Genomic DNA, 24807 nt, shown 5'->3' with positions numbered 1-24807 from the left:
CAGATACAGTTAACACTAACCAAATGATCTGATTTGTATATTTTGGTATGTCACACTAAACAGGACATAACTAACTGTGTTAGTTTATGTAAGCACTAATTTTTTTAACCACTCCCTATTCTTGTTTTGACACATTCTCTGCCCAAGAGCAACTCCCGCTGGAAAGGACATGGTAGCACTGGCATGGGTTTTGCAAAGATGTATTCAGCTTAAACCCAGTCCAGCAGCGTGATGTGGGAAGACATGGAAGCCTCCAAAAGAAACCATAACTGGATTTCCATTCTTTTTAGAGGGAGATGTTCCAGCCAAACAGGAAAAAACAAAAACAAAAACAAAAAAAACACTTCAGCACCCAAGAAGATATTTAAATTTTAGGGGACTGCTGAGCTTATTCAAATTATTTTAATTAAATTCTGCTTGGTCTTTGTATTATTTTAATTAAAAAAGAGAAAGGCAAAAAAGTGGAAAAACAGAAAGGGAGGGGCTTAACCTGTATCCCGGTTGATAAAACAGCATCACATGGGTGAAAATCAGTCTGAACTTCACCCATGTGATGCTGTTGCCTCAGTCACTCTTTCTTTGGTTCTGGTTGTGTGAGGATCGTGTCATTCACGCTGAAGAAAAATCTGAAAGAAAAATAGAGAACAGTCCTATCTGTACTTAGAAACAAAGGTCAAATATCACAGCCTACCCATGTATTGTATAGAAGCAATGCTTTTATCAGCTATCAGAGCTTGTCCATCTACTGTACACTGAAACTGTTATCAGCTATTTTTTCACTTAAAAGCAATTCATAAGAAAAAGTATTGCAAATGCAATGGGTAATTTACACAATGCAATATTTTGAAATAAACTTGTCTTTAAAGGTATGTTTCTTAAAAAAAAGTATTTTTCTTCCAGATAACGACTACTGTATGAACATAATCCAAAAATCATAATTTCTAGTAAATATGGAACAATGTAGACACAGTATACACTGTCAGTTAATAGAGGTGACCCAAATACAAGACATTTTGTTCTAATGAAGTCATATTCTATATACTCCTTTTGTACAGGATTCCTTTTTTTTTTTTAAGAAAAACGTGGCTTGACCACACCAGGTAAACACGGCAGCGTAAGATGGCAGTAGCCTTCTCTTCCTACATGCTTCCATTTCTTATTTTCAGAACATTCACACCTGCTCTTAATCATTAGAAATGATAATTTTCATTTATAGCCAAGAATCACTTCCTTTCTTCTCATAATATAATTAGATGCTGGTTCAGAACAAGCAAAATACCACTCAAAGAATCACAAAAATGTATTTCTTGGCCTTATAAAGCATGAAATATTCATGACTTACTGAGGATGTTCGATGGTAGGTGTCACACAATGTTGATGGGGCTTCCTGTTTCAGGGTTAAAGAGCCATCAATATCATCCTGGTCACTTTCACTCCAGTAATCTGGTAATAAAATGTTCTAAGTTTCATTGAAATATTTACTCATAGGATAATATTGGCAATATTTTACACACACATCTCATGGAACTGGAAGGGACCTCAGGAGGTCATGGACTCCAGTCCCCTGTCCTCTTGGCAGGAACAAGCACCATCCCTTTTTTGATCTATTTGCCCCAATCCCTAAATGGCCCCCTCAAAGACTGAGCTCACAACCCTGGGGTTAGCAGGCCAATGCTCAAACTACTGAGCCAGCCCTTAAAAGTACAATTGACATACTTCTTTGATCTAGACAGAGTAAATTCCCCTTTTCTTAAGACTCTAAGGGCCAGATTTTCTAATATATTTAGGTGCCTTAAAAATGTACAGGTGCCCAGTGGGAATTTCAAAAGGGCCTGAGCAGGCTACGCTCCTAAGGCTATGTCTACACTAGACGTAGAAGTTGAATGAAGATACGCAATTTTAGCGACGCTAGTTGTGTAACTAAAATCAATATATCTACGCTTGGCTAAGTTGGCTTTCTCAAGAGGGGAATTTCTATAGGAGAGTTTCTCCCTTCCACCTTCCTTACTCCTCACATCTTGTCAGAAATACAGGGGTCAACTAAGCCCTCAGAGCTTGATTTTGCACATGTGTGAAATCAAACCCTGGAAGATTGACCCTCAGCAGGTCAATCTTCCGCAGTAATATAGATGTAGCGGAAGACTTATTGATTTCACAGGGAGTGTCAAACCCGCTCAGGCACTTTTGAAAATCCCTGTAGGAACCAAATGCATTTTCAGGCACCTAAGTACCTTTGAAAAGCTGGTCCTTAGACACTTGGGTCACCTGACTTGGGCTCAGGGGACTTGAATTATAGGGCTAAAAATAGCAGTGCAGGCATTCTTGCTTGGGATGGAGACACACCTGCCTTACTATATCAGACAGGAGTTGCATATTTCTTCACAGAAGACAAAAAAAACCCCCAAACTCTTTTATAAATCATACCATCAAAATATTCAGGAAGTCACTCAAGTTATTCTACTGTCCAAATGTTCTGTCCTGGGTATTTAATTGTAGTCTGTAGAAAAGTCAGTATGTGGATTGCATAATGTAAAACCAAAGTACACTTTTTAATCAGTTCATTTTTCACTCTATTACTTAGTATTTTCACTTTAAATGAGTTCATTCTCCTCACCTCCTCTGTGTGAGACCTGCTCTTCTGGCTGGTGGAGAAATGGGGGACAGGACTCTTACCCTGTTTCTCTATGGAGAATGAGGGCATTATCTATATTATTTTTATGAACATCATATACACTTGCATTTCAGTTTATTGGCTTGATACTATCTTGCCTAATTTTTCAAAGAAGGCTGCTAGGGAGGAAATACATGGGAAATGAAACAATGGCAAATATAAGATGTATCAGAGAGGCAAGGTGTTGTCAGAGAGCAAGGTTCATTCTTCTCAGGTCCAAACCTGGGATCAAAGACAATCACTAAAGTCACAGCCTAGGGAAGAAGGGGTCCAGGGGTTAAGCAACAGCAGTAACTAGCGGTGAGCCTTTGAAAGAGAGGCACACAGAGAACACTGCGGAGGCTGTCGTGTCAGCTTAAGAGTAGGGCTGGGACTGGCGCAGGCCGTGGGCACGCGGCACCCCAGCAGTGCCCAGGCCTATCTGGAGAAGTGCCCCCATCTGCAGGGGATCTATCCTGCTTGATGAACACCTTCTCTAGTGGCAGTGGATCGTGCATGACCCTGGACTGTGCCAGAGCAGTGCTGGCCCCACTTGCCAGGCTCAGCCACACAGGCCCTGCGGTGCTGTTCGGATGTAGGAGAGGCCCGCTCCGGCAGGGCCGCACAGCTTTTCTCCTCTGAAGGGCGTTCTCATGAGGCCCCCGGAGTCCTCTGGCGTGGTCAGTTGCGGTTCTGACTGCTCTTGTCTGGTCACTGGGGGGCAGGTGAGAACATACTGTCTCCTAGGAGCCCCATGAAGAAGGGCTCAAGATGTGCAGTCCCTGGCACTGCTGTACGTGTCTTACCCTTTCCCAGTACAGGCTGAACCTCTCTAGTCCAGAACTGTCTCCTCCGGCAGAAGCCATAATCCAGCCTGATGTTAGTTAGCCAGACGATCGCTTATCTGGGGTGTGGCCAAGTTTCCCGTGGTCCCATAAAGTTTGTTTCCAGCCACCAGTCCTGGCTCTCAGTGTTCTGTGCTGTTTTCTAGCTGTAATTTACCCCAACAGTCTTCTAGTGGAAGTGTTGGTGATGCTGCCAGACAATACTGACCTTCTGTGGTCCAGCAACCTCTCTGGTTTGGCACCAGTCAGGTCCTGAGGTTGCCGGACTAGAGAGGTTCAACCTGTTGTATCTGAGCCTCTCAGCCTCCCGTGTATTTCTCCTCATGCACCCAGGCGTCAGGGCAGTGCCATCACCCCACTGCAGAGAGGGGGAGCCAACAGACTCTGTGTGTTGTCTCAGGTAACACAAGAGTCCTGGTCTTCTGAGTCCTAGGCTAATGATCTAGCCATTGGGCCGCCCTTATGGCGTTGCCGTAGAGGAGGAAGAGTTGTAGAGTGCAGGCGGGACCAGTACTTGATACCTCAGGTCGTAATCTGGCCTCGATGACCTCTCGAGATCCCCTCCAGTTCTAGTGTTCTATCGTTCCCCATGCCCAGTATTCAAATAATAGAGGTGTTCTCAGGCTGGAAAACCCCTTGCATCTCTGTCGTGCAGTGTCCAGCAGCACCCAGCTGCCAGGGGAACCATGGCTATGCAACCGGTGCCATTGTTCAATAATGGCGAGGGGAGGCTCTGCTCAGTGCCATTGCTCATTAATGCCCAGCTCGTTAGCCAGGGCTGCTGAGAGTTGAACCTTGCACCGGTTTCCTCCTGCAGTAGAGGAACCGAAAGTTGCTGTCAGGGGGTATTATGTGCATTGGTAGAAGCGTTTGGTCAGCGCTTTGTCTCGTGCCTCATGACTGCGTTGTCAGAGTGAAACTGACTTGGCTTGGAGACTCGATCCCAGCCAGGGTGTTGGCAGCGCTGCCTGCCCTCAGAGCTTGACTGGGAAGTGAAAGCTGGGGCAGTCATGGGTTTGACCCATGCAGATTCCTACCAACCCGGAGATGGAAAAATGAGGAGAGCATTACACGTGGCATGCCAGGCTGGCCTTAGTGCTGGCTGCAGATCCTGGGCCTGAGGCCGAGGCCTCATCACGTGGCTCTGATCCCCCGTTCTCCAGAGCTACTGCCTTTCTCCTGCCCTGGGAGAGGCTTGGTTGGCTCTCATGGACAGCTTTCAAAGGCTGGGGGTGGGGCGAGGCTTCCAGGGAGGGTGTGGCAGCCCCATCACTGCAGGTTTTGAAGAGGTGGTTGGACGACCACCCGTTGGCCATGGGCTCGGTGGCCTTGGTCCTGTTTCAGCCAAGGGAGGTTCCTCCCAGCAGTGCTCCAAGCAGTCCAGTCACCTTGCCAACCTTTCTGGAGAACCTGCTCCTCTAGGGTTCCCCTGGCTGAGCAGTTCCCCCAACCCCCACAGCAAGGCAGGTGAAGCCAGCTAGACTGGCAAAAGAGAGATTCCCACCTGAGGAAAGGCTGCACAATGTGGTCCCTCACCAGCCCCATTTCAGGAGGAGCTGGGGAGTTCAGCCTTTCACCGAGGCCTCACAAGAACACCCTCTGGAGGAGATAGGGGAGGTGCAGCCCTGCTGGGCGCCTCCATCTTGCATCCGGGCAGCGTCGTGGAGTCTGTGCCTTTGGGTCCGTTGAGTGGGGCCAGCACTGATCTGAGACCGGTTCCAGTGCCATGCAGGACCCACTGCCTCTGGAGAGGGTGTTCGTCAAGCAGGATAGATCCCCTGGGCAGACAATGGGAACTTGGCCAGACTGGCCTAGGCACTGGTGGGGTGCTGGGCACCCGTGGCCCACGCTGGTCTCAGTCTGGCCAGGGGGGATGAGATGCTCGAGATATGCGTCCCATGCCTGTTCCCCTGTGCTCTGGCAGGAGCCACCTGTCTTCACACAGGTGGCCTGGCTGGGGATAGCTATCACCAGAGGTGCAAAGCTTCCATTTTTCATGGTGGATACTCCACTGCCCTCTCCCTTGAGGCTTCCTGTGGCCACCTGTCTGCTTTCCAGCCCCACCAAACAGCTGTGGCTGGTGGATGCTGCACATGCCCTAGTTTTTTTCCATGTGGGGTTGTGAGGCCCAGAGCACCGTGGAGTTGGCCCCGAGGCCACTGGGGTCAGGCCTGGCCTGTTTGGGGCAAGGGCCAAGTGGATCACCTGCTGGTGGGAACATGTTCCACTTGTGCGCAGCGTGTGCCGGCCTGATTCCGTTGGCTAGTGCTGAGCGGGGTGAGGCCACTTTGCCCAGCCAGGTTCCCAGTGCTGTGCCAGGCAAGCCCCTAGCCCAAGGGGCGCTGTTTTGGTGGAGGAGGCGGGTGCTGTCTAAGCTCCACCCAGCACCCCCAAGCTCTGCCCACACTCGCAGACTAGTTGGATATTTGTGCTTCAATGGCCAGTAGTGCAGCAGGTTGGCATTGATGTGAGACTGAGGACTGGGAACAGCTTTTCTTCTCATGGAAAAACCTCTGGAATGCCAAGCAGGTCAGCGCTCAGACGAAGATGAGATTATTCAATTCCAGCATCAAATCAGTACTACTGCATGGAGCAGGAACTCGGAGAACAACAAAGAAGGCTGAAAGAATTGGGCTTGTTTAGTTTGGAAAAGAGAAGATTGAGGGGGGACATGATAGCGGGTTTCACGTGTCTAAAAGGATGTCATAAAGAGGCAGGAGAAACCTTGTTCTTTTTGGCGTCTGGACAGAACAAGAGGCAATGGGCTTAAACTGCAGCAAGGGAGGTTTAGGTTGGACATTTGGAAAAAGTACCTAACTGTCAGGGTGGTCAAACACGGGAATAAATTGCCTACGGAGGTTGCAGAATCTCCATCTCTGGAGATATTTAAGAACAGATTAGATAGATGTCTATCAGGGATGGTCTAGTCAGCACTTGATCCTGCCATGAGGGCAGGGGGCTGGACTTGACCTCTCCAGGTCTGTTCCAGTCCTACCATTCTATGATTCTATGATGGCTGGGCTGAGTGGATTTTACCCAGCAACACTTGCAAAGAAAGAACAAAGTGATAAAAGATTGAGGCATATAGGCCTTTTGTTGTTTTATTCTTCTTACCTTATATATTTTTGGATGAACAAATATATGTTTGTTTAGATAAAACTTTTAAGTCTCTGTAATCAGTTGCTGATCATAGATTTTCAAAGAGAAATATTTTTGCAGGTGCCTAGTACATTTGGGCCTGTTGGGTAAACACAGGCAACATTCAGGGCTACAACCCTGAAATCCAGTGCTAGAGTGGTTGGACTTTGGGGTTCTACTCTGAGAAAGGTGAAGGAAGCCAAGCCTTCACCTGAAAAATATACTCAAGAGGGAGCACAGGGGGTTAAAGTGCCACTTGCCTTATGCCTAGGGTGACCATATCTCTCTGTCCCAAATATGGGAGAGGGAGATATGGGGGGGAGGGGTAGCTCCTCCTGGCTGCACCAAGCCCCGGGGAGTTGGTACCCCTGCACTCAACCCTGGGGAAGCATCGGCTGTGGTCACTCCCGGCCCCAGAGCACCGGGGAAGCAGGAGCGCCGACGCTTTGGAAGGATGGCCATCTGTTTCCTATTGGGACGCCCTGTATTTGGGACACCCAAAAAGCATCCTGACTTATTTTTTAAAAGGGACAAATTGGTCCTGTGTTTAGGCCCTCAGTGGCTGGGGTTGCGGGCAGGAGTGCCCACAGAGGCCACTTCCCCAGGGCTCCGGGCTGGGAGCACCAACAGCCGCCACTTCCACAGGGCTCCAGGCAGGGAGCGCCCAGGCTGCTGCTTCCCTGGGGCTCCAGGGCCAGGAGCACCTGCAGCCACTGCTTTCCTGGGGCTCTGGGCGGGGAGCACCCACGGCTGCCACTTCAGGGCGGGAGGGGTGTTGCCAGCTCCCCGGGGCTAGGTGCAGCTGGGAGGAGCTGCCTCTCTCCACCATACCCCCCATCCTGTATTTGGGACAGGGAGATATGGTTGCCCTAAGCCTCGGGGAAGCAGCGACCGCACGTGCTCCCCACCGGAGCCCCAAGGAAGCAGCATCTGCGGGCATTCCCAGACCCTGATCCTCAGGGAAGCAGCAGCCACGGGCACTCCCCGCCTGGGATCCTGGGGAAGTGGCAGCTGCAGGTGCTCCCCACCCAGAGCCCACGGGGAAGTGGCCTCTGTGGACACTCCCACCTGCATCTCCAGCCCCTGAGGTCCTAAATATGGGACAATTCATCCCTTTTAAAAAATAAGTCAGGACACCTTTTTGGCACTGTCTCACCCAGTATGGGATAGATGGTCACCCTACTTATGCCCATGACATTCACCCATTAGGTATATTAACAAACCTGGTGGCACTAGCAAGGAATGATACAGAGCCAGCTGCTTTCACTGAGCAGTCTTATATTACATGTAAAATAGTAATTCTGTTAATCATACTTGTTTCCCTAAAGAGTGTCGTAAGCCTTTTTTTTCTTTTTCAAATCATTCTGGATTTCATTTTTACTTCTGTTTGCACAGTTAAATGTATTTTCTAAGGGGGTACAAGTATCTATGAAAAGAAGCAAGTAAAAGATACTGCCTACATTAATGAAGAACTCAGTGTGAATATCTGTAATTTATGTCCAAGTCATGAGTTGAATCAGTTAACTTGAGCTTTTCTTTTCAGATCCTCCAAGTCAATAGTGATTAAACTCACAGAACCCTTACCTTCATCTGGCCTAATATCCTTGTCATCAGGTGTATAACCAATGGCTGCAAGGCCCAGACGGTTCATCCATCTAATAAAATAATAGACATGGACGAAGACTATTTAAAAGACTCTGCAATGGTAAATGCTATGGATGACATTCTCTTACAATGCAGAAAAAGAGAGGAAAAAGAAGTTGTAGGATAAAAATGAGATAGTTTTCAACCTGTGAAAAACCTAACACATACTTTTATAAGAGTAATGAAATTACATGGAGGATGCAGCCACTGAAGTACACAGAGTCCAAGGAGCCATGGAGAAACTTGATCTCAGTCTATAGCTCAGCGGGCATCCAATGGTGAATCAGACATTCTATGCTTCTCTCTGTAACTCACTCTGTAGCAGCATAGCACAGTTAAGAACCAGGATTCCAATGGTCCCCTTGTCATGCCACTGAAGTGGAGCAGTGAACACAAAGTGCACCCGCTAATACTGCAAAGAGCAGAATTAACTAACCCCGACTTTTCGACACATATTTTCATTAGATACGTAGAGGAGCCTACTTTGTAAAGCAGAGGCTTCTTAAGTCTGCCCACCTTCAAGTGCAATCAAATATTCTTTGAACCACAATTGCACATTGCTTGTGTGGTAGGGCTTTCCTATGCTTGGGGAAGGGAACATACTACACTGGTTCAACTACTTGTTTCCGGGCCTTTCCATCCCTTTGTGTCCCCACACAGTTGGCTCAGAGATAGAACAACTCCTTGTGCACTTACTACCAAAGAAATAATTACTTCAGAAAATTACCAACAGTGTTTTCCATGGTGACATTCATTATACATTGAAGGTGATAATACAAAACAATAAAATAAATCAGAATGCTGCTCACGTTTTCATGGAGATATAAATTATGAAAAAATGCTGTACTTGTAGAATCTGAAAGCTAAAAGTGAAAATGAGAATATAGTGTATGATTGATATGTGAAGAATTATTAGTCTAGGCTTATGTACTACTGGTATCAAGGAAGCAAAATTTCACCTATCTTCTATCATTATGGCTTTGCTTTTATCCAGAAAGGAATATATGCTGATATGATCTATAATACTATAATATCATCTATAAAGGCATATTGCCCTGTTGACATGCTACAGTTTTGCACACACATTTATTCTTTCATCCCTGAGCTGCTCCTTATTTAGCAAGAGGATCCGGTATTTTTAAAACCAGGCCATTAGAAAACATATTTTGGGACTAATTCCCCAAACTGTATCCTCATAGAAAGTCACTAATTTTCTATATTTACTTACATAGTAAGTAAACTGGACACTAGACACTAAACAGTAAACTAGGCACTATACACAGACACTACTTTTCTATGTTTACTTACATAAATATATATCTTTACTTGAACTATCCAAAAAAAGAAAATGGACAAAATTAGAAGATAAAGATACTTGAGTGAAATAGAACTCTTCAGAAAGAAGTCAATCAAGCATAATTCATTTCCTTTTGCCTGCATATAGAACAATTGTTAAACTGAACAAATCAGCCAATTTTCAGCAACAATGAAACAGGAAGATCACAACAGATGGATAAAGAGCCATAATATGAACACCATTTTTTTCTGTGCCAGATTTCTCTCGATAACAAAAAGCATTCTCTTATTCAGGAATATTAAAAAAGTGGTATAAAAGAAATTGAGAACATCAAGCCACTGCCTCAAATATTTTCTTAATCATCAGTGACTTCAACAGCTATATAAAAGAGAGCAGTTTCCTTATACAGCGAAATTACGTGCTTTTCAGATGCAATTCTGTCTCCTTTTAAATGGCAAAACTCAGTGGTGTCAACAGCTGCCACAGGCCCTGAAACAAGCACAGCAGCTCTCAGCTCCACCTGGACCACTCTCAGAGTTGCGAGCAATCAGAGCAGCACTGCTGCAGAACTTCAAAGAAGCCCAGAGCTCCACCCCCTTTGAAATGCTGGGACTGGGACAAATGTTGGTAGGCCTAGTACAACTTGAAGCTGATACAGTGAATCAGTAAATGATAAAATTATCAGCCATGTGACAAGATCACTGTTCAAGGGCTTCTCATAAGAGACAAATGTTCATAAACAACATATGTATTACAGTAATGATGATTTTTGTGTAAGTTACGGAGCGATAGTTTAATATACTTCTTTCCTGCTTAATATAAATAGTCAACAATAAAAAATTTAACAAACTGAATTTGCGAGTATTCTGATGGTACAACATATGAATGGTGATATGAAATGAGGGAAAAGATACTGCTTCTATAAAAAGAAGACAATGAAAAACTGAGATAAAATAGTCTATAGTTTAAGCAAATATTCATGAATCAGAATGCTTTTGTTTTAAAACTGGATCTGTCACTGACTTAATGGCCGTGTCTACACTAGCCAAAAACTTCGAAATGGCCACACAAATGGCCATTTCAAAGTTTACTAATGAAGTGCTGAAATACATATTCAGTGCCTCATTAGCATGCGGGCGGCCGCCGCACTTCGAAATTGATGCGGCTTGCTGCCGCGCGGCTCATCCAGATGGGGTTCCTTTTCGAAAGGACCCTGGCTACTTCGAAATCCCCTTATTCCAATGAGCAGATGGGAATAAGGGGACTTTGAAATAGGTGGGGTCCTTTCAAAAAGGAGCCCTGTCTGGACGAGCTGTGCGGCGGCAAGCCGTGTCAATTTCGAAGTGCGGCAGCCGCCCGCATGCTAATGAGGCACTGAATATGTATTTCAGTGCTTCGTTGGTAAGCTTCAAAATGGCCATTTGCATGGCCATTTCGAAGTTTTTGGCTAGTGTAGACATAGCCAATATGTGGTATTCAGCAAGCCACCTAAGCTAGCTGAATCACAGCTTTCTCACCTGCACAATAAAGGCAATTACCAACTTGATTTTCAGGCTTACAGGAGTGTTGGAAGAATGCATTTGTTTGTCGACCTGTGAGGATATGAAAAACTATCTAAAATGCTAAGTGTTAGTGTTAAGAAATGAGAAAGGTGGGCAATTTAGAAATAGAAATGAAAAGGCAGACCACTTTTCACAAACATCAGGTGAAAATGTTAAAACTGTGTATAGAACTCTATTTTATGTGATTACCATCCCGAGTAACTGACCTCAACAACAAAGAAAAAGTCATTTTTTAAAACAACAGTTATAATTTTCTCCACTATAATACCCAACAATATACGTTCATTCAAAAAAGTCATGTTTATAGTTTGTCTGATAGTTGCTTTTCTTGACAAAACCTTTTGTCTGTCTATGCCAAAAGCAGGACAGGAGACATATATGTGTTTAATCAGGATACAACTTTACTGTTAGATATTTGGGAATACTCAGCAGGTAACAGTGAACAGTGCAGGTTTATTTCATAATTGCCCAGGGAGGCTTCTACCAGTTTCTTCTTTGCTGGGACCTTATCATCCCCACCCTCCACCTGCCCCTGTAAGAGGGTTAAGATGGGCTAGAAGAATGGGTGGGGGTAACTCCCTGCTATACTAATCATAGAAGTCACCAACTGATTCCCCTCCCCATTTGTTCCTTTAATGAACATCTCTTTTTAAAGTCCATTTCCAAGCCATTTATCTGGTCGCTGTATACACCTTTCTTAGGCAGAACCTACATTGGACTTCTGTCACAAGGAGGTGCCACCAATTAGCTTGTCTGACTCCTCTTCAGACCCAGCTGGGTTCTCAGCCACCTCCTTATGCCATCTTTTAAGCCTTGGTCTGTGTAAAAAAGAAGGCTTGAGGCACTGAGCTGCTCTTTTTAAAATCCTGCATTCCCAAGTGATGAGTTGGTGATCATGCTGCCCATTTGTGCAGCAGTTTTCATCTCCCACTCAGTCCATAAAGCTCTGTTCCTTTCATTCAGCCAACCATTCGGACACCTCCTACCCCACTTAAAGGTGCAAGGCAATCATTATTTACTGAAGTAACTGATACCACATCTCCCCTTGTTCATTACTAATAATTTGCACTGATAAATTTAAAATTGAGCTTTCTTGAATAACCAAGTTATATTTACAGTCACTGTCAAGCTGTGCAAAATCCTAACATATAATTATGTATGAGAGGTTTGTCATTTTTTTCTTTTTACAATTTTATTGGTAAATTTTATTGCTTTAGAAAAAAATATTGTTATTTTTGTCTTTAGACACTTGTGGCCTGATATCGATCTCATTTTTTGTTAGCTAAGTATAAATTATGATCTCATACATCAATTCTTACTCAAGCAAAATAACCACTCATTTAATTAGGAGTTTTGCCTGAATAAGCGCTGCAGGACTACGAATGATAATTGATACGATTCAGAGAAGAAAGATTATTTCATCACAAACCCATAATATTTTATTTTTGTTGACATCTACCTTAACTTCAAACTTGTTAAATTCATGGGAACACCCAGACTGTACTGAACAAAATTAAAAGTGTGTATTGTGGAGAATCTATTTATGCAAAAGGGGCTCCAAACTCGATCATCTAGATAATCATGTAGAGGCATTATAATTCCCAAAAGAACTACAGGTTTAACCTCTCTCGTCTGGCACACTCTCATCTGGCATCTCTCATCTGTAGTCCAGTATGATTTTAGTTAGCTGGATGTCCACTTATCATGCATATAGCAAAGTTTCCCATGGTCCCATAAAGTTTGTTTACAGCCACAGTCCTGGATCTCAGTGTCCTGTGCCATTATTTAGCTCTAATTTACCCCAAATGTCTTTGAAGAGCCCAGTAAGCAGAGGAAGTGTTGGTAACGTGCTAGACAATATTGACCACCTGTGGTTCTGCAAATTCTCTCATTTGGTACGGATCCCGTCCCAACTATGCCGGACTAGAGATGTATGAAAACTGTACTGTATAAAAAACCTGAGAAATGTTCTCTTGAATTGACAGAAGCAAAACTGTATTTGTTCACAGTTGTTACCCCATCCCACCTCAATAAGCTAAACGTTAGATGGCCAGTCCAACTGAATGAGATGTAAGAAGGCTGCAGGATATCTCCTCCAGTGCTTGAAACCCAAGAGATTCATTTTTTAAAATGCATTCTCATCTCAGTTTTAATGATGCCCTATGAGATGAGAAACAGATAAAAAGAACACAAGGAAGTCGTAAAAGAGGAGCAAAGTAAGTGTGATCCCTGTGGCTGTCATATCCAGCCTCTTAAAACTCAGTTTTGCTGGAGGAGACCCCTTGTCTTGATGTAAAAGCAGTGCTTTTAAGATAGACTAATTCAGCAGCTGGTTTTTCAATGTCTAAGTTAAGCATCATAAAAAGACTGCAAGGAATAGCCCTGCCAACAATCAAAAGAAAACAATGAAGTAGAGATAAACAAATACATTTAATAAACAGTTTCCGGTAGGTCCAATTATTCAGTCTTAAAGGAGATATTAAAATCAAGAGGAAATTGTACCGTGTCATTTTATAGCTTAAAGAGAGCTATGACAAAATCAATTACTATAAACTAGTTCTTTTCCTCATGCAAGAAAAAGCTCAGTGACCTGGAGTGCTAATGCTGGTGGGATAAATCCCACCTTCAGGTAACAATACAGTAGGCGAAAGTTGCTGACATACAGAATTACCATTGCAAACTCATTCAGACAAACTACCACAGACATTTTGTGGAATAATCTTTTTTTCCTCCTGGGTTTGAACAAATTCACTATATGCCCTATTAAAGTGTTAAAAGGGGACTGGATGATCAAAGGGACAAATAGTCGTCCATGTCTGGGTTTGTAGCTCATATTTGGCTCCAGCTGGTAGTGACCCAGGGCCACTGCCATCTGATATCTGTCTTAGTGGCTCACAACGAGTTCATGGTCTCAGTCCAATTTAGCTTTATATATCTAAAGCATCTGCATATTTTCCACACTTTATTTCAAGGACACTTAAGATGCCAAGTTATTAATTAAAATACATCTCTCTTCATTTTTATAATTTTCACTAGAGCACCAGATACAGTATACTCCTGATACAAGTATCACTTTATGAGCATAAAAGAGCAAATTAAAAGTCAAATAAAACACCAGAAAATTGATATAAAAATCCTCACTATGACTAACTGGGCCATTTTCTTAAGATATGCCAATAAGCTAACAGAAACAAACTGAAACACTAGAAATGCTTTCAGACTACGAGGAATGGTCCCTTTTGGTCCAGGACGAAACAGTAATAGGCTAAAATTTTAGAAGTTTAAAACCAAGTATTTTAATGGTACATATCTGAACAGGACCTATTTTCTTTTAAACTTAAACAGCAAGAGCTATTAACAGAAAAATGTTGATAATCACAATGAATACATATGGTCTGGGAGTACTAAATACTGTGTCCTCTTCAGATAATTCCATTCTTTAAAGTCGTTAAAGTAGCATTCTTTAAAGTAGCATGATAGAAAAAATCTAATTGTTGACAGAATGATGCAAATATAATTTTAAATTTGTCAATATAATATTTTATTAGAAAGTAGCATGAAGTACTGTATCAAGAGAAGTCTGATTTTTAACTGTACACTCAGGTCACACCGTTTGTGCACACTTTCAATATGGTATTGTGCCTTTTCATGTGTGGTAATATGCAATGAAGATTTAGCCAGTCACTAATGCCTGATGCTGTAAGGGATCCTGCTCACTCTTTTCTGGGAATTACAGCCAGCTGGTCACTGAGAGCTCAGAGTGCTACTGCTGGCTGGAACATGACTCATTCACTCATACAGACTCCAGCTAGCCGATACCCCCACACCCCCTACTCCTGAGTGGAGGGAGGGCTGCTGCACTCAGTGCTGGGACGGGGAGTCAGGGCTTGCCTGGGGAGAGTGTGGGGTTCACTTTGAAGTGGGGAAGGGATTCTCCTCCATCAAAGGAACCCGCTCTCTCTGATCCAAAACTTACAGCCCGCCAGCACAAAGTGCTACAGCTGGGCAGTGGCTGCAGAATGCAGCCTGCCTTCAGCAAGCTCTCTCCCTGCACCCTGCACCTTTCTCCCCCACCTCCCCCAACCTACTGCAGCAAAAGCAGGATACTAACTGTGGCTGGAGTTGCCTAAAAAGTTGGTGGGCATTTCTCACAGCCCTCCCTCCTTAAACACCCCTCACATGGCATCTGAGGGACGGGAGAGACCCCTCACACCACACAGGTAGTTCTCTGGACCTGGTCCTGCCCAGCACTTCCCAGAGCACCCAGCTAGCACTCATTCAGTGAGGTACATGTTGCCACTGCAACACACACTGCTGCCTCTCTGAGTCAGATACACGTGGTGCCTCAGATAACTGTGGGGCCCTACACAGCTGCAAACTTCATGTATGGGTTAGGACAGCCCTGTTCATAGTCACATTAGAACATGGATGACTGCGACAGTTTCGTTAGGAGTGGAAGGAATGATAAGTGTATTTGGCAGCGAATGTTAGCAGTGCAGTGTAGTTGCTGGCTATTGTATTTTAAACACTGGAAGAAGTGCCTTTGAAATGGGCACTCCTAGTTAGGCACGTTTTAACAATGGAAATAAATAATTTTTTCAAATGACAAACCATGTACTGAGAAACGACTAATTTCCAAGAATGGCATTTCTACATTTAAAAAAGGTGCACTGTGTGATATTCTTAACTGCAGTGACCTATTTGAAGTGCGCAGTTATTACCTTTTAATAACCAAATTTAAAAAAAATAAGGGCTTCCTGGAAGTTATATGAAATAGCTACCTTCCTGGTAACTACACTTCTGAATCTGCTTCTTGTTTACTCATTACAGAAGCATGTTTATTTTAATGTAATAGGATTTTGATGTATATCAGAAATAAATGTCTGAAGAAATTACACCATTACTGTCCTCTCTGACTTATACCTGATGCCAACAATGTGAGAGTGGTTCAGGACTCCAACACCCCAGCCCAACTGCCCCTACCTCTGTTGCTGCAGCCTCAGAGCTGAGTGGCAGCAGGCACTCCGTCTGCTCTGCTCAACTCCCAGGCTCTGAGCTTCCTGAACCCAGGGAAGCTGGAAGCAAACAGGGCCCATCTTTCACTCACCAGCATGGGCTGCCCAGAGGACCAGAGCATCAGTGGCTGAGGGCTCCTTCAGGGTCAGGAGTGCAGGGGAGAGGCCGAAGAGGAGAGCCTGCATTGTGGCCACTGGGCTGTAGCTGAAGGGAAGAGAGCTGACTTGGCTGCGGGTCCCTGCTGTGAGTGGGCTGAGTGCCATTATAAACCCAGTATTGTCGGTTTCTCCTGCATCTGAAGAAGCAGGACTTTGTACACACCTTGCAAATAGCAAGAATGCATCAAAATTAGGGGGTGCTGTTGTCATCCTGAATAAGTCAGACTATGAACAGGAGGCAGCCAGACAACTCTCCAACACCACATTTTACAGACCTCTCTCCGCTGATCCCACTTTGGAATTCCAAAGGAAATTACAACAACTACTGAAGGAACTCCCTGCTGCTGCTTGGGACCTCATTCACTCAGACACACCATCTGAGCCGCAGCCTGGATTATTTTATTTACTTCCCAAAATCCACAAACCTGGAAACCCTGGACGCCCTATCATTTCAGGTATTGGCACCCTTACCACCAGACTATCCAGTTACGTGGACTCCCTCCTCAAACCCTATGCCACCAACGCTCCCAGCTATATCCGAGATACCACCGACTTCCTGAGGAAATTACAAAACATCGGAAAAGTTCCTGATAATGCCATCCTTGCCACAATGGATGTAGAGGCTCTGTACACTAATATTCCACATAAAGATGGATTACAAGCAATCAGGAATACCATCCCTGATGCCACCACAGCCAATCTGGTGTCTGACCTCTGTTACTTTGTTCTCACACACAATCATTTCCGTTTTGGGGACAATTTATACCTCCAGGTTAGTGGAACTGCTATGGGCACCCGCATGGCCCCACAATATGCTAATATATTTATGGCTGACCTGGAACAACGATTCCTCAGCTCTCGTCCCCTATTACGACTCCTCTACTTAAGATACATTGATGACATCTTTATGATTTGGACCCATGGTACAGAGTCTCTAGAAGAATTCCACAGAGACTTTAACAATCTACACCCCACCATCAACTTATGCCTCGATTACAACATGCAAGAGATACATTTCCTGGACACTACAGTACTAAGCAAGGATGGCCTGATCAGTACCACACTGTACCGAAAACCTACTGATCGCTGTACTTATCTACACCCTTCTAGTTTCCATCCTGCACACGTGACTAGATCCATTGTTTACAGTCAAGCTCTTAGGTACAATCGCATTTGCTCTGATCCAACTGACAGACACCAAAAACTACAAGAACTTTACCAAATATTCATAAACCTGAATTACCCACCAGGAGAAGTATAATACAAATCGACAGGGCCAGACGTATACCCAGAAACCAGCTACTCCAAGATCAGCCCAAAAAAGCCAAGAACAGAACACCACTGGTCATCACTTACAGCCCCCAACTCAGACCACTGCAACGAATTATTAAAGACCTACAACCTATTCTTAATCAGGATGCTACACTCCAGAAGGCCCTGGGTGACATGCCTGTTCTCTCCTACAGACAACCTCCCAACCTCATGAGGATCCTTACTAACAGCCACAGTCTATACCCCAGGAACACCAGTCCTGGAACCTTTCCCTGCAACAAAGCCCGCTGCCAGCTTTGTCCACATATCTTCTCTGGAAATACCATCACTGGACCTAACCAGGTTACTCACAGAATCACGGGCACTTTCTCATGCTCCTCTATTAACATCATATATGCCATCATGTGCCAACAATGCCCAGATGGTTTGTATATTGGACAGACTTCTAACTCCCTTAGACAAAGGGTCAACGGGCACAAAACAGACATCAAAACACTCCAGATCCACAAACCAGTTAGTCAACATTTTAATGGAATGGGCCATTCTGTCAATGACTTCAAGGTATGCGTGTTACTGAAAAGAAATTATCGCTTCTTTGTAGAAAGGGAAGTGGACGAATTGACATTTATATTCAAATTCGGAACATTAACACATGGTTTAAATCATGATGTGAATTTTCTGAGTCACCATAGGGGCTCGTCTGCATACTTAACTCAATCTCATTCTTGATCTTCCCCCCGACCCCTCCACTCTCTGATTTGCTCACCTTGATTATCTTTTTCTGATTTGTCCTCCTTGCTTACTGTTTTTGGTTCTCTGTGTCTTAAATATTGAGTCTCTTCTGGTCTGGATATGGTCTGAAGAAGTGGGTCTGTCCCATGAAAGCTCACCCAGGCTATGTCTACACGTGCACACTACATCGAAATAGCTTATTTCGATGTAGCGACATCGAAATAGTCTATTTCAATGAATAACGTCTACATGTCCTCCAGGGCTGGCAACGTCGACGTTCAACTTCGACGTTGGGCAGCACCACATCGAAATAGGCGCTGCGAGGGAACATCTACACGCCAAAGTAGCACACATCGAAATAAGGGTGCCAGGAACAGCTGCAGACAGGGTCACAGGGTGGACTCAACAGCAAGCCGCTCCCTTAAAGGGCCCCTCCCAGACACAGTTGCACTAAACAACACAAGATCCACAGAGCTGACAACTGGTTGCAGACCCTGTGCATGCAGCATGGATCCCCAGCTGCTGCAGCAGCAGCCAGAAGCCCTGGGCTAAGGGCTGCTGCACACGATGACCATAGAGCCCCGAGGGGCTGGAGAGAGAGCGTCTCTCAACCCCTCAGCTGATGACTGCCATGGCGGACCCCGCTATTTCGATGTTGCGGGACGCAGATCGTCTACACGTGCCCTACTTCGACGTTCAACTTCGAAGTAGGGCGCTATTCCCATCCCCTCATGGGGTTAGCGACTTCGACGTCTCGCCACCTAACGTCGACTTCAACTTCGAAATAGCGCCCAACACGTGTAGCTGTGACAGGCACTATTTTGAAGTTGGTGCCGCTACTTCGAAGTAGCGTGCACGTGTAGACACGGCCCCAATAAACTATTTTGCTAGTCTTTAAAGTGCTACTTGACTGCTTTTTGTTTGGGTATTACCAATTTCTCATCAGAACTGCAACATCCCCATGCCCCCAGATTTTGACTAGATGCTTGGATTAGCGAGGGGCAGCAAGCCTTACAGTAATTTAGATGAGATGGTTTAAATGGGACATTAGCGGAAAGATGACTTCCAAGGTATGAGAAGTGCTCCTCATTTTCCAGCAGTTCTCCTTTGACTTCAATAGAAGGTACATGTGATTATTTCAATCAAGGTTGGTGGAGTACCTTGGTCTTTTGGATGTTCAGTGTGAGGCTGAGATTCTCGTATGCTTCAGTGAAGGCACTTAAAATGGTCTGAAGGGCTGTGGGAAAAAGAGCAGCAACCATGTTGTCATCTGCAAACTGGAGCTACATGATCGAGGTCATGAAGGCCTTGCTTTTAGCCTTCAGTCTCCCGAGATTGAAAAGCTTCCCATTCCTTATATAGACAATCTTTATTCCATCTGGAAGTTTGTCACTGGAAGTCGACATTGATGTGGACATCCCGCATCGTTTGAGCCATGCAAGCTCTGCTTTCACTCACCTGAGACAAAGGGTCTTCAAGAACTGGGACATCTATCCCAAGACAAAGCTCCTTGCATACCATGCAGTGGTTGTTGCAACCCTACTGTATGCATATGAAACCTGGACAACATACAAACATCATTTGAAGGCAGCTGAACAATATCATCAATGCTGCCTCAGGAGAAACCTAAATATTTCTTGAGAGGATAGGCACATGAACACTAGCCTCCTGGAAGAGTCAAACATGATGAGCTTTGAAACCATTATCATCCATCAACAACTTTGTTGGACTGGTCATGTGGTTGGGATGTCTGATCAGTGCCTCCCAAAACAGTTTCTGTTTTCTGAGTTGGAGGAAGGACAGAGGAGCATTGGGACCAGTGGAAGTGATATAAGGACATACTCAAGGCACACATGAAAAAGTGTAGCATTGGTGTTGACACTTCAGAGAACCTTGCCCAAGACCATCCTCAGTGGAGAGTGGCTATCAATGAGAGAGTGGTACAATTTGAGAGGTTCCATCACAGTGCAGACAAGGAGAGGTGAAGAAGAAAAGTTTGTCAAAAACTGCCCCGCACCCTCCAATAGCTACCAACACCTGCCCCTTCTGTGATAAGATCTGCAGCTCCAGAATCAGGCTGATCAGCCATCAACAGACTCCCAAATAAGAGGGTGGCATGAAGACATCCTACTTGTTATCGAGTGACCACCAAGAAAGAGGTATAAATGGGACCATACCTTGATGATGAAGAAATAGCTGCTGCAGATAACTCTGTAGAGCGTTGCTGTCTGCCAAAAGCTTGCAATTGTTCAGACTCAGAATGAGACACCTGTTTTGGCTAATACTGCTGAATCCTTGCGAACCCACAATGAAGGATGAGCTGCCATGTAAGGAACATAGGAATAGGGTTTTCTGCTATATTGGAAACTCCACGTTGCACAGTAAGACCAGGAGTGTGAAGCTGGCCTTTAGCTGGTAATGAAGTGTGTTCCTTTTTGGTTCCTGAGGGACCTAAGTCAGTCTTTGTGTTGCCCTTAACTGAAATAGGATAAGGCAATTTCTCCTTCTTTTTCATATTAGGTAGCTCATATATTGACCTGTGATGGTGCTGAGACCTATCCGTCAAGCAGTGAAGGGAATTTGAAACCAGGGACCATATTGGAGTGCCTTGAAGCAGCCAGAATCCTGGCACTTGCCAAAGAGCCAGTGCTCATCGTGGCAGTTCCGGACGACGGTTCTGAACAGGGGAGATTTTGTTCACCCAGACTAGAAATAGTCTCATAGACTCATCCAGAACAAAAAGCTTCAGGAGAGTCTCTTGTAGGTTTGAAAAAGTGAACATCAAATTGAACATTTGTTCATGATGCGGCCCCTGATCAAGGCAATATAAACATTTTGAATGACTGTTATTGAGGGTCATATTTGCTTCATACAAAGGGTGATACTTAGAATATAGAGCTTTTGTTTAGTCATGAAGGCTGAAGAAGCTTGGTAACCCAAAACAGAGAAAGCGATCCTCAAACAAAAAGTTTAAAAAAATACTACACTAACCCAAGTACTAAACTGATGTAAGGGAACAACTACTCACAAAACTTTTTAAATTCACAGGAGCACAAGAGTAGAAAAATTGTTCACAGTTGCATCTCACAGGTGGGGGATATTGGCCCTGCTCTACCCTTTATGCAGATGAGTGACATGAGGGCACTGGGCATGCAGATGTGGTCCAGCAGATATTACTGGCCAAAAGATTCTTCTGTTGATGCATGAAGCACGGACAAACCAATAGCAGAATATATATATGGACAACCACTTCTAGGGGAAACAAACATTTTCTTTTCACAAAGGTTTACTTCACTACCAATTACACTGTTGCTAAAAATGTAAGATGCTGAATGTCTTCCTTCTTATTATAGAATATCTGTTCCTCATTGTAAGTTTCCTGGGAATCTCCCCCCACATTACCTTAGAGATAAAATGATTTAACAAATTCTGTCCATGTTTCTCTTCTTTTTTTAAAAATTCACAACAATTAAGGCAAATTTGTTATCAAAAGTGTTGTTTGTACATCACCGTATAGTAGAGTAAAATTGTTTGTAAGCTGTATTTGACCTATTGATTTACTACATTATTCAGAATTTTAATCACTTGAAAGAATCAAAATCAGAGCTCACACAATCACAAAATGTAATAGTTTCACAAAAGATGACTAAAATTAACTACAAAATACACCCAAGTTTTTTTCTGAAGCTTAGCTTACAACCTATTGTGCTGCTCGAGTGATTTCAAGACAGCAATATAAACCAACAAAATATTGCACAATGTGTATGTTTCTGAAGTGGCAGCCAGTGAATCAGAACAAAGAGAATATCTGAGCACCAAAAGGCTCTCAAAGCAACAGCAGCAACACACATACAGAAGAAAGACAAGGCTAAATTATTTAAGATGGAATTTTTCTGTCACAGAAAATCTTACACAAAATGAGGAATTTAAGGCAGTATACTATGATTTTCAGCCTAACTAAATATTCAAATTCTGCAACACAAAGGCCGTGTCTACACTAGCCAAAAACTTTGAAATTGCCATGCAAATGGCCATTTGAAGTTTACTAATGAAGCGCTGAAATATATATTCAGCGCTTCATTAGCATGTGGGCGGCCGCGGCACTTTGAAATTGATGTGGCTTGCCACCGCGTGGCTTGTCCAGATGGGGCTCCTTTTCGAAAGGACCCCACCTACTTCCAAGTCCCCTTATTCCCATCTGCTAATAGGGAATGCTCATGCTCATTTTCATGGCCATTTCGAAGTTTTTGGCTAGTGTAGACATAGCCAAAGTTGCAAAATGGTACCAGAGAATATACTGGAATGACACAGTTTGTAAAAAGTACACCTGTACTAGTCATCATCAGACTTCTGAACTAGAAAGTCCCTGACATCAGTTCACAGTGATTTTTATCATCCTTTTGTTCATATACAGACACTGCACGGCAGTGATCGCTTGTTTTCGAATGTAATGTCAGCACCCGTCTTTCATTGGAATTAATTGTCAAACTCTTTAAGGATAAAAAGTGGCACAAGCTTTATTTTTCCATACTGTTTTAACCTATTAAAAGACACACAGCTAATATATTCATAGGTGCTGCCTTCTTATCTTGTCACTTCCCCCTTCCCCTGCTTTAGACCCTACCCCCACTCCACCCCTTCCCCACCTCTTCCATGTTCCTGCCCTTCTCTCCCTGAGCTTGAACTCGCTCCACAAGCCCTAGGAGGGAGGAGGAGGAGGAATTGGTAACTGCAGGGCTGGCTGTGTGCAAGAGACATGGGGTGGGAGTTGCGGGAAGGAGGCAGAGCAGGGAAGCATGGTACCATGGGATGCTCTGCACCCAATAATTTTTCTCTGTGGGTGCTCCAGCCCCAGAGAACCCGTGGAAATGGTGCCTGTGAATGACTTAAAAAGATAAACATATATATGAAGTAAGGGAAAATGCTGTAAAGAAAATTTAACTGTACAGCTAACAGTTCTTTCACAATAAATATAAAATAAAAGCCCCTCAAACAGCCGATTGAATAGGTCACTAAGAGATTTTAAACTTTCTTTCAGCTCACAAATGCATCTTATATTTTTCTAACAATATTAGATAATGGCCTTTTCCAACACAGCTGAAGAACGGCCTTTTAATCTCTTTGACAGAATCAGCAGTTCATTCCCTTAACTCACTGAATTCAGTCAGTAAATCTAGGGTTGCAATGGATATTTTTGATGAATACATTACAGGAACAGGCCTCTACAATGGGGGGTTCTCAACTTTTTGCATTCTGAGCCTCCTGAACATGCTATAAAAACTCCACAGCCTGCTTGTACCACAAAAACCGTTTTTCTGCATATAAAATCGAGGACTTGCATTTGAGGGAAGCAAAAAGAACAGCTGTCTCAGACTTGATGCCACAGTGGGGGCCCATGAAGCTAAGCTGCTTAGTCTTCAGCTTCAGCCCTGGGTGGTAGAGCTCAGGGGCCCAGGTTTCAGCCCCATGCAGTGGTGCTTTGGTGTTCTGCCCTGGGACCTTGTGTGATTGGTGAACCCCCTGAAATGCACAAGACTACAGGACCCATAGTTGAGAACCAATGCTCAATAGGAAATTAATACACATTTTTAAATGTCACATTTTTGTAGAATTCAAGTATTGTTTATTTCCACTGCAATGTTGGTTACTACAGGGCATTGGAACCTGCACCATGAAAAAAAGGAAGAATTTTGGAGAGGCTGATGTATCTAGGAAATTAAATAAGACATTCTATTTGGAAATAATACATTGAGTAAATTATTAGTTTCCTCTGGCCTGCATTCAAATTCTTATGTGCCAAAGTTGCACATTGGAGATGTAACAGCAGAATATGCAGGGACAAGACCATAGGTGTCTATAACAGAGAATGTATGCAACCTAAAATAGACGGGGCTACTAAAGGAAGGACTGCTATACTCTCCACCATGTCTGTGTGATCAGCAGTTCCAGGAGTCTTTCCCAGTACTTTTCTTAGAAACTGTTATAATACTGCCAGCAAAAGAGACAGAAAGAAACCTTCCTCTCTCTCCTGTCATTTTCCCATTGACAGCTTTTCCCTCCCTTCTCTGACCATCTCTTTGGGATTTCACTTCAGCTCTGGAATGGAATAAGTTCTCTCTCTTATTTGTTCAGTCTCTGAGGTTCTGCATATACTGTGTGTGTGAGTCACTGCCAGAAATATATTAAAAACATTTCCTTTCCCTGATATACATCTCAACTTGTGGAAAATCTGAAGGGCTGACCTTTCAGTGTTGTGGGTGATAAAATACACACAGGAGTGACTTCTGCTATACAGAAGTGCTTTTCAGTTATAGATGCTGTTTCTCACCACTTCTCAAAGTGTGAATCTCAGGACCAAATTGTGCCCCATTCTCTCATTTTTCTTGTATAAGGGAAAGATCTCTATTTTGTAAGAATTTATTCGCTGCTGCATTTCCCTATCCACAGCTGAGTTCACACAGTGAAATCTTGGCCCATTGAAATCAAAGATGAA

At 43.9% G+C, this 24807-nt stretch overlaps 1 protein-coding gene across 1 annotated transcript in view; it reads right to left on the bottom strand.

Annotated features, from left to right (window-relative positions):
• The window catches only part of LOC142020423 (connector enhancer of kinase suppressor of ras 2-like), a 581534-nt gene that overhangs the window by 2133 nt on the left and 554594 nt on the right, over positions 1-24807 (bottom strand). Inside the window, exons 21-22 of the mRNA XM_075008216.1 lie at positions 8203-8288; positions 1343-1443 (exon numbers count right to left, since the gene is read on the bottom strand). Coding sequence (XP_074864317.1) covers positions 1343-1443; positions 8203-8288 — 187 coding nt within the window. The remainder of the gene's footprint in view (positions 1-1342; positions 1444-8202; positions 8289-24807) is intronic.

This window comes from Carettochelys insculpta, chromosome 13 (genome assembly GCF_033958435.1).
Source record: "Carettochelys insculpta isolate YL-2023 chromosome 13, ASM3395843v1, whole genome shotgun sequence".
Taxonomy (NCBI): domain Eukaryota; kingdom Metazoa; phylum Chordata; order Testudines; family Carettochelyidae; genus Carettochelys; species Carettochelys insculpta.
Note: the sequence above shows the minus strand (reverse complement) of the source record. Positions and strands in the feature narration are given on the sequence as shown.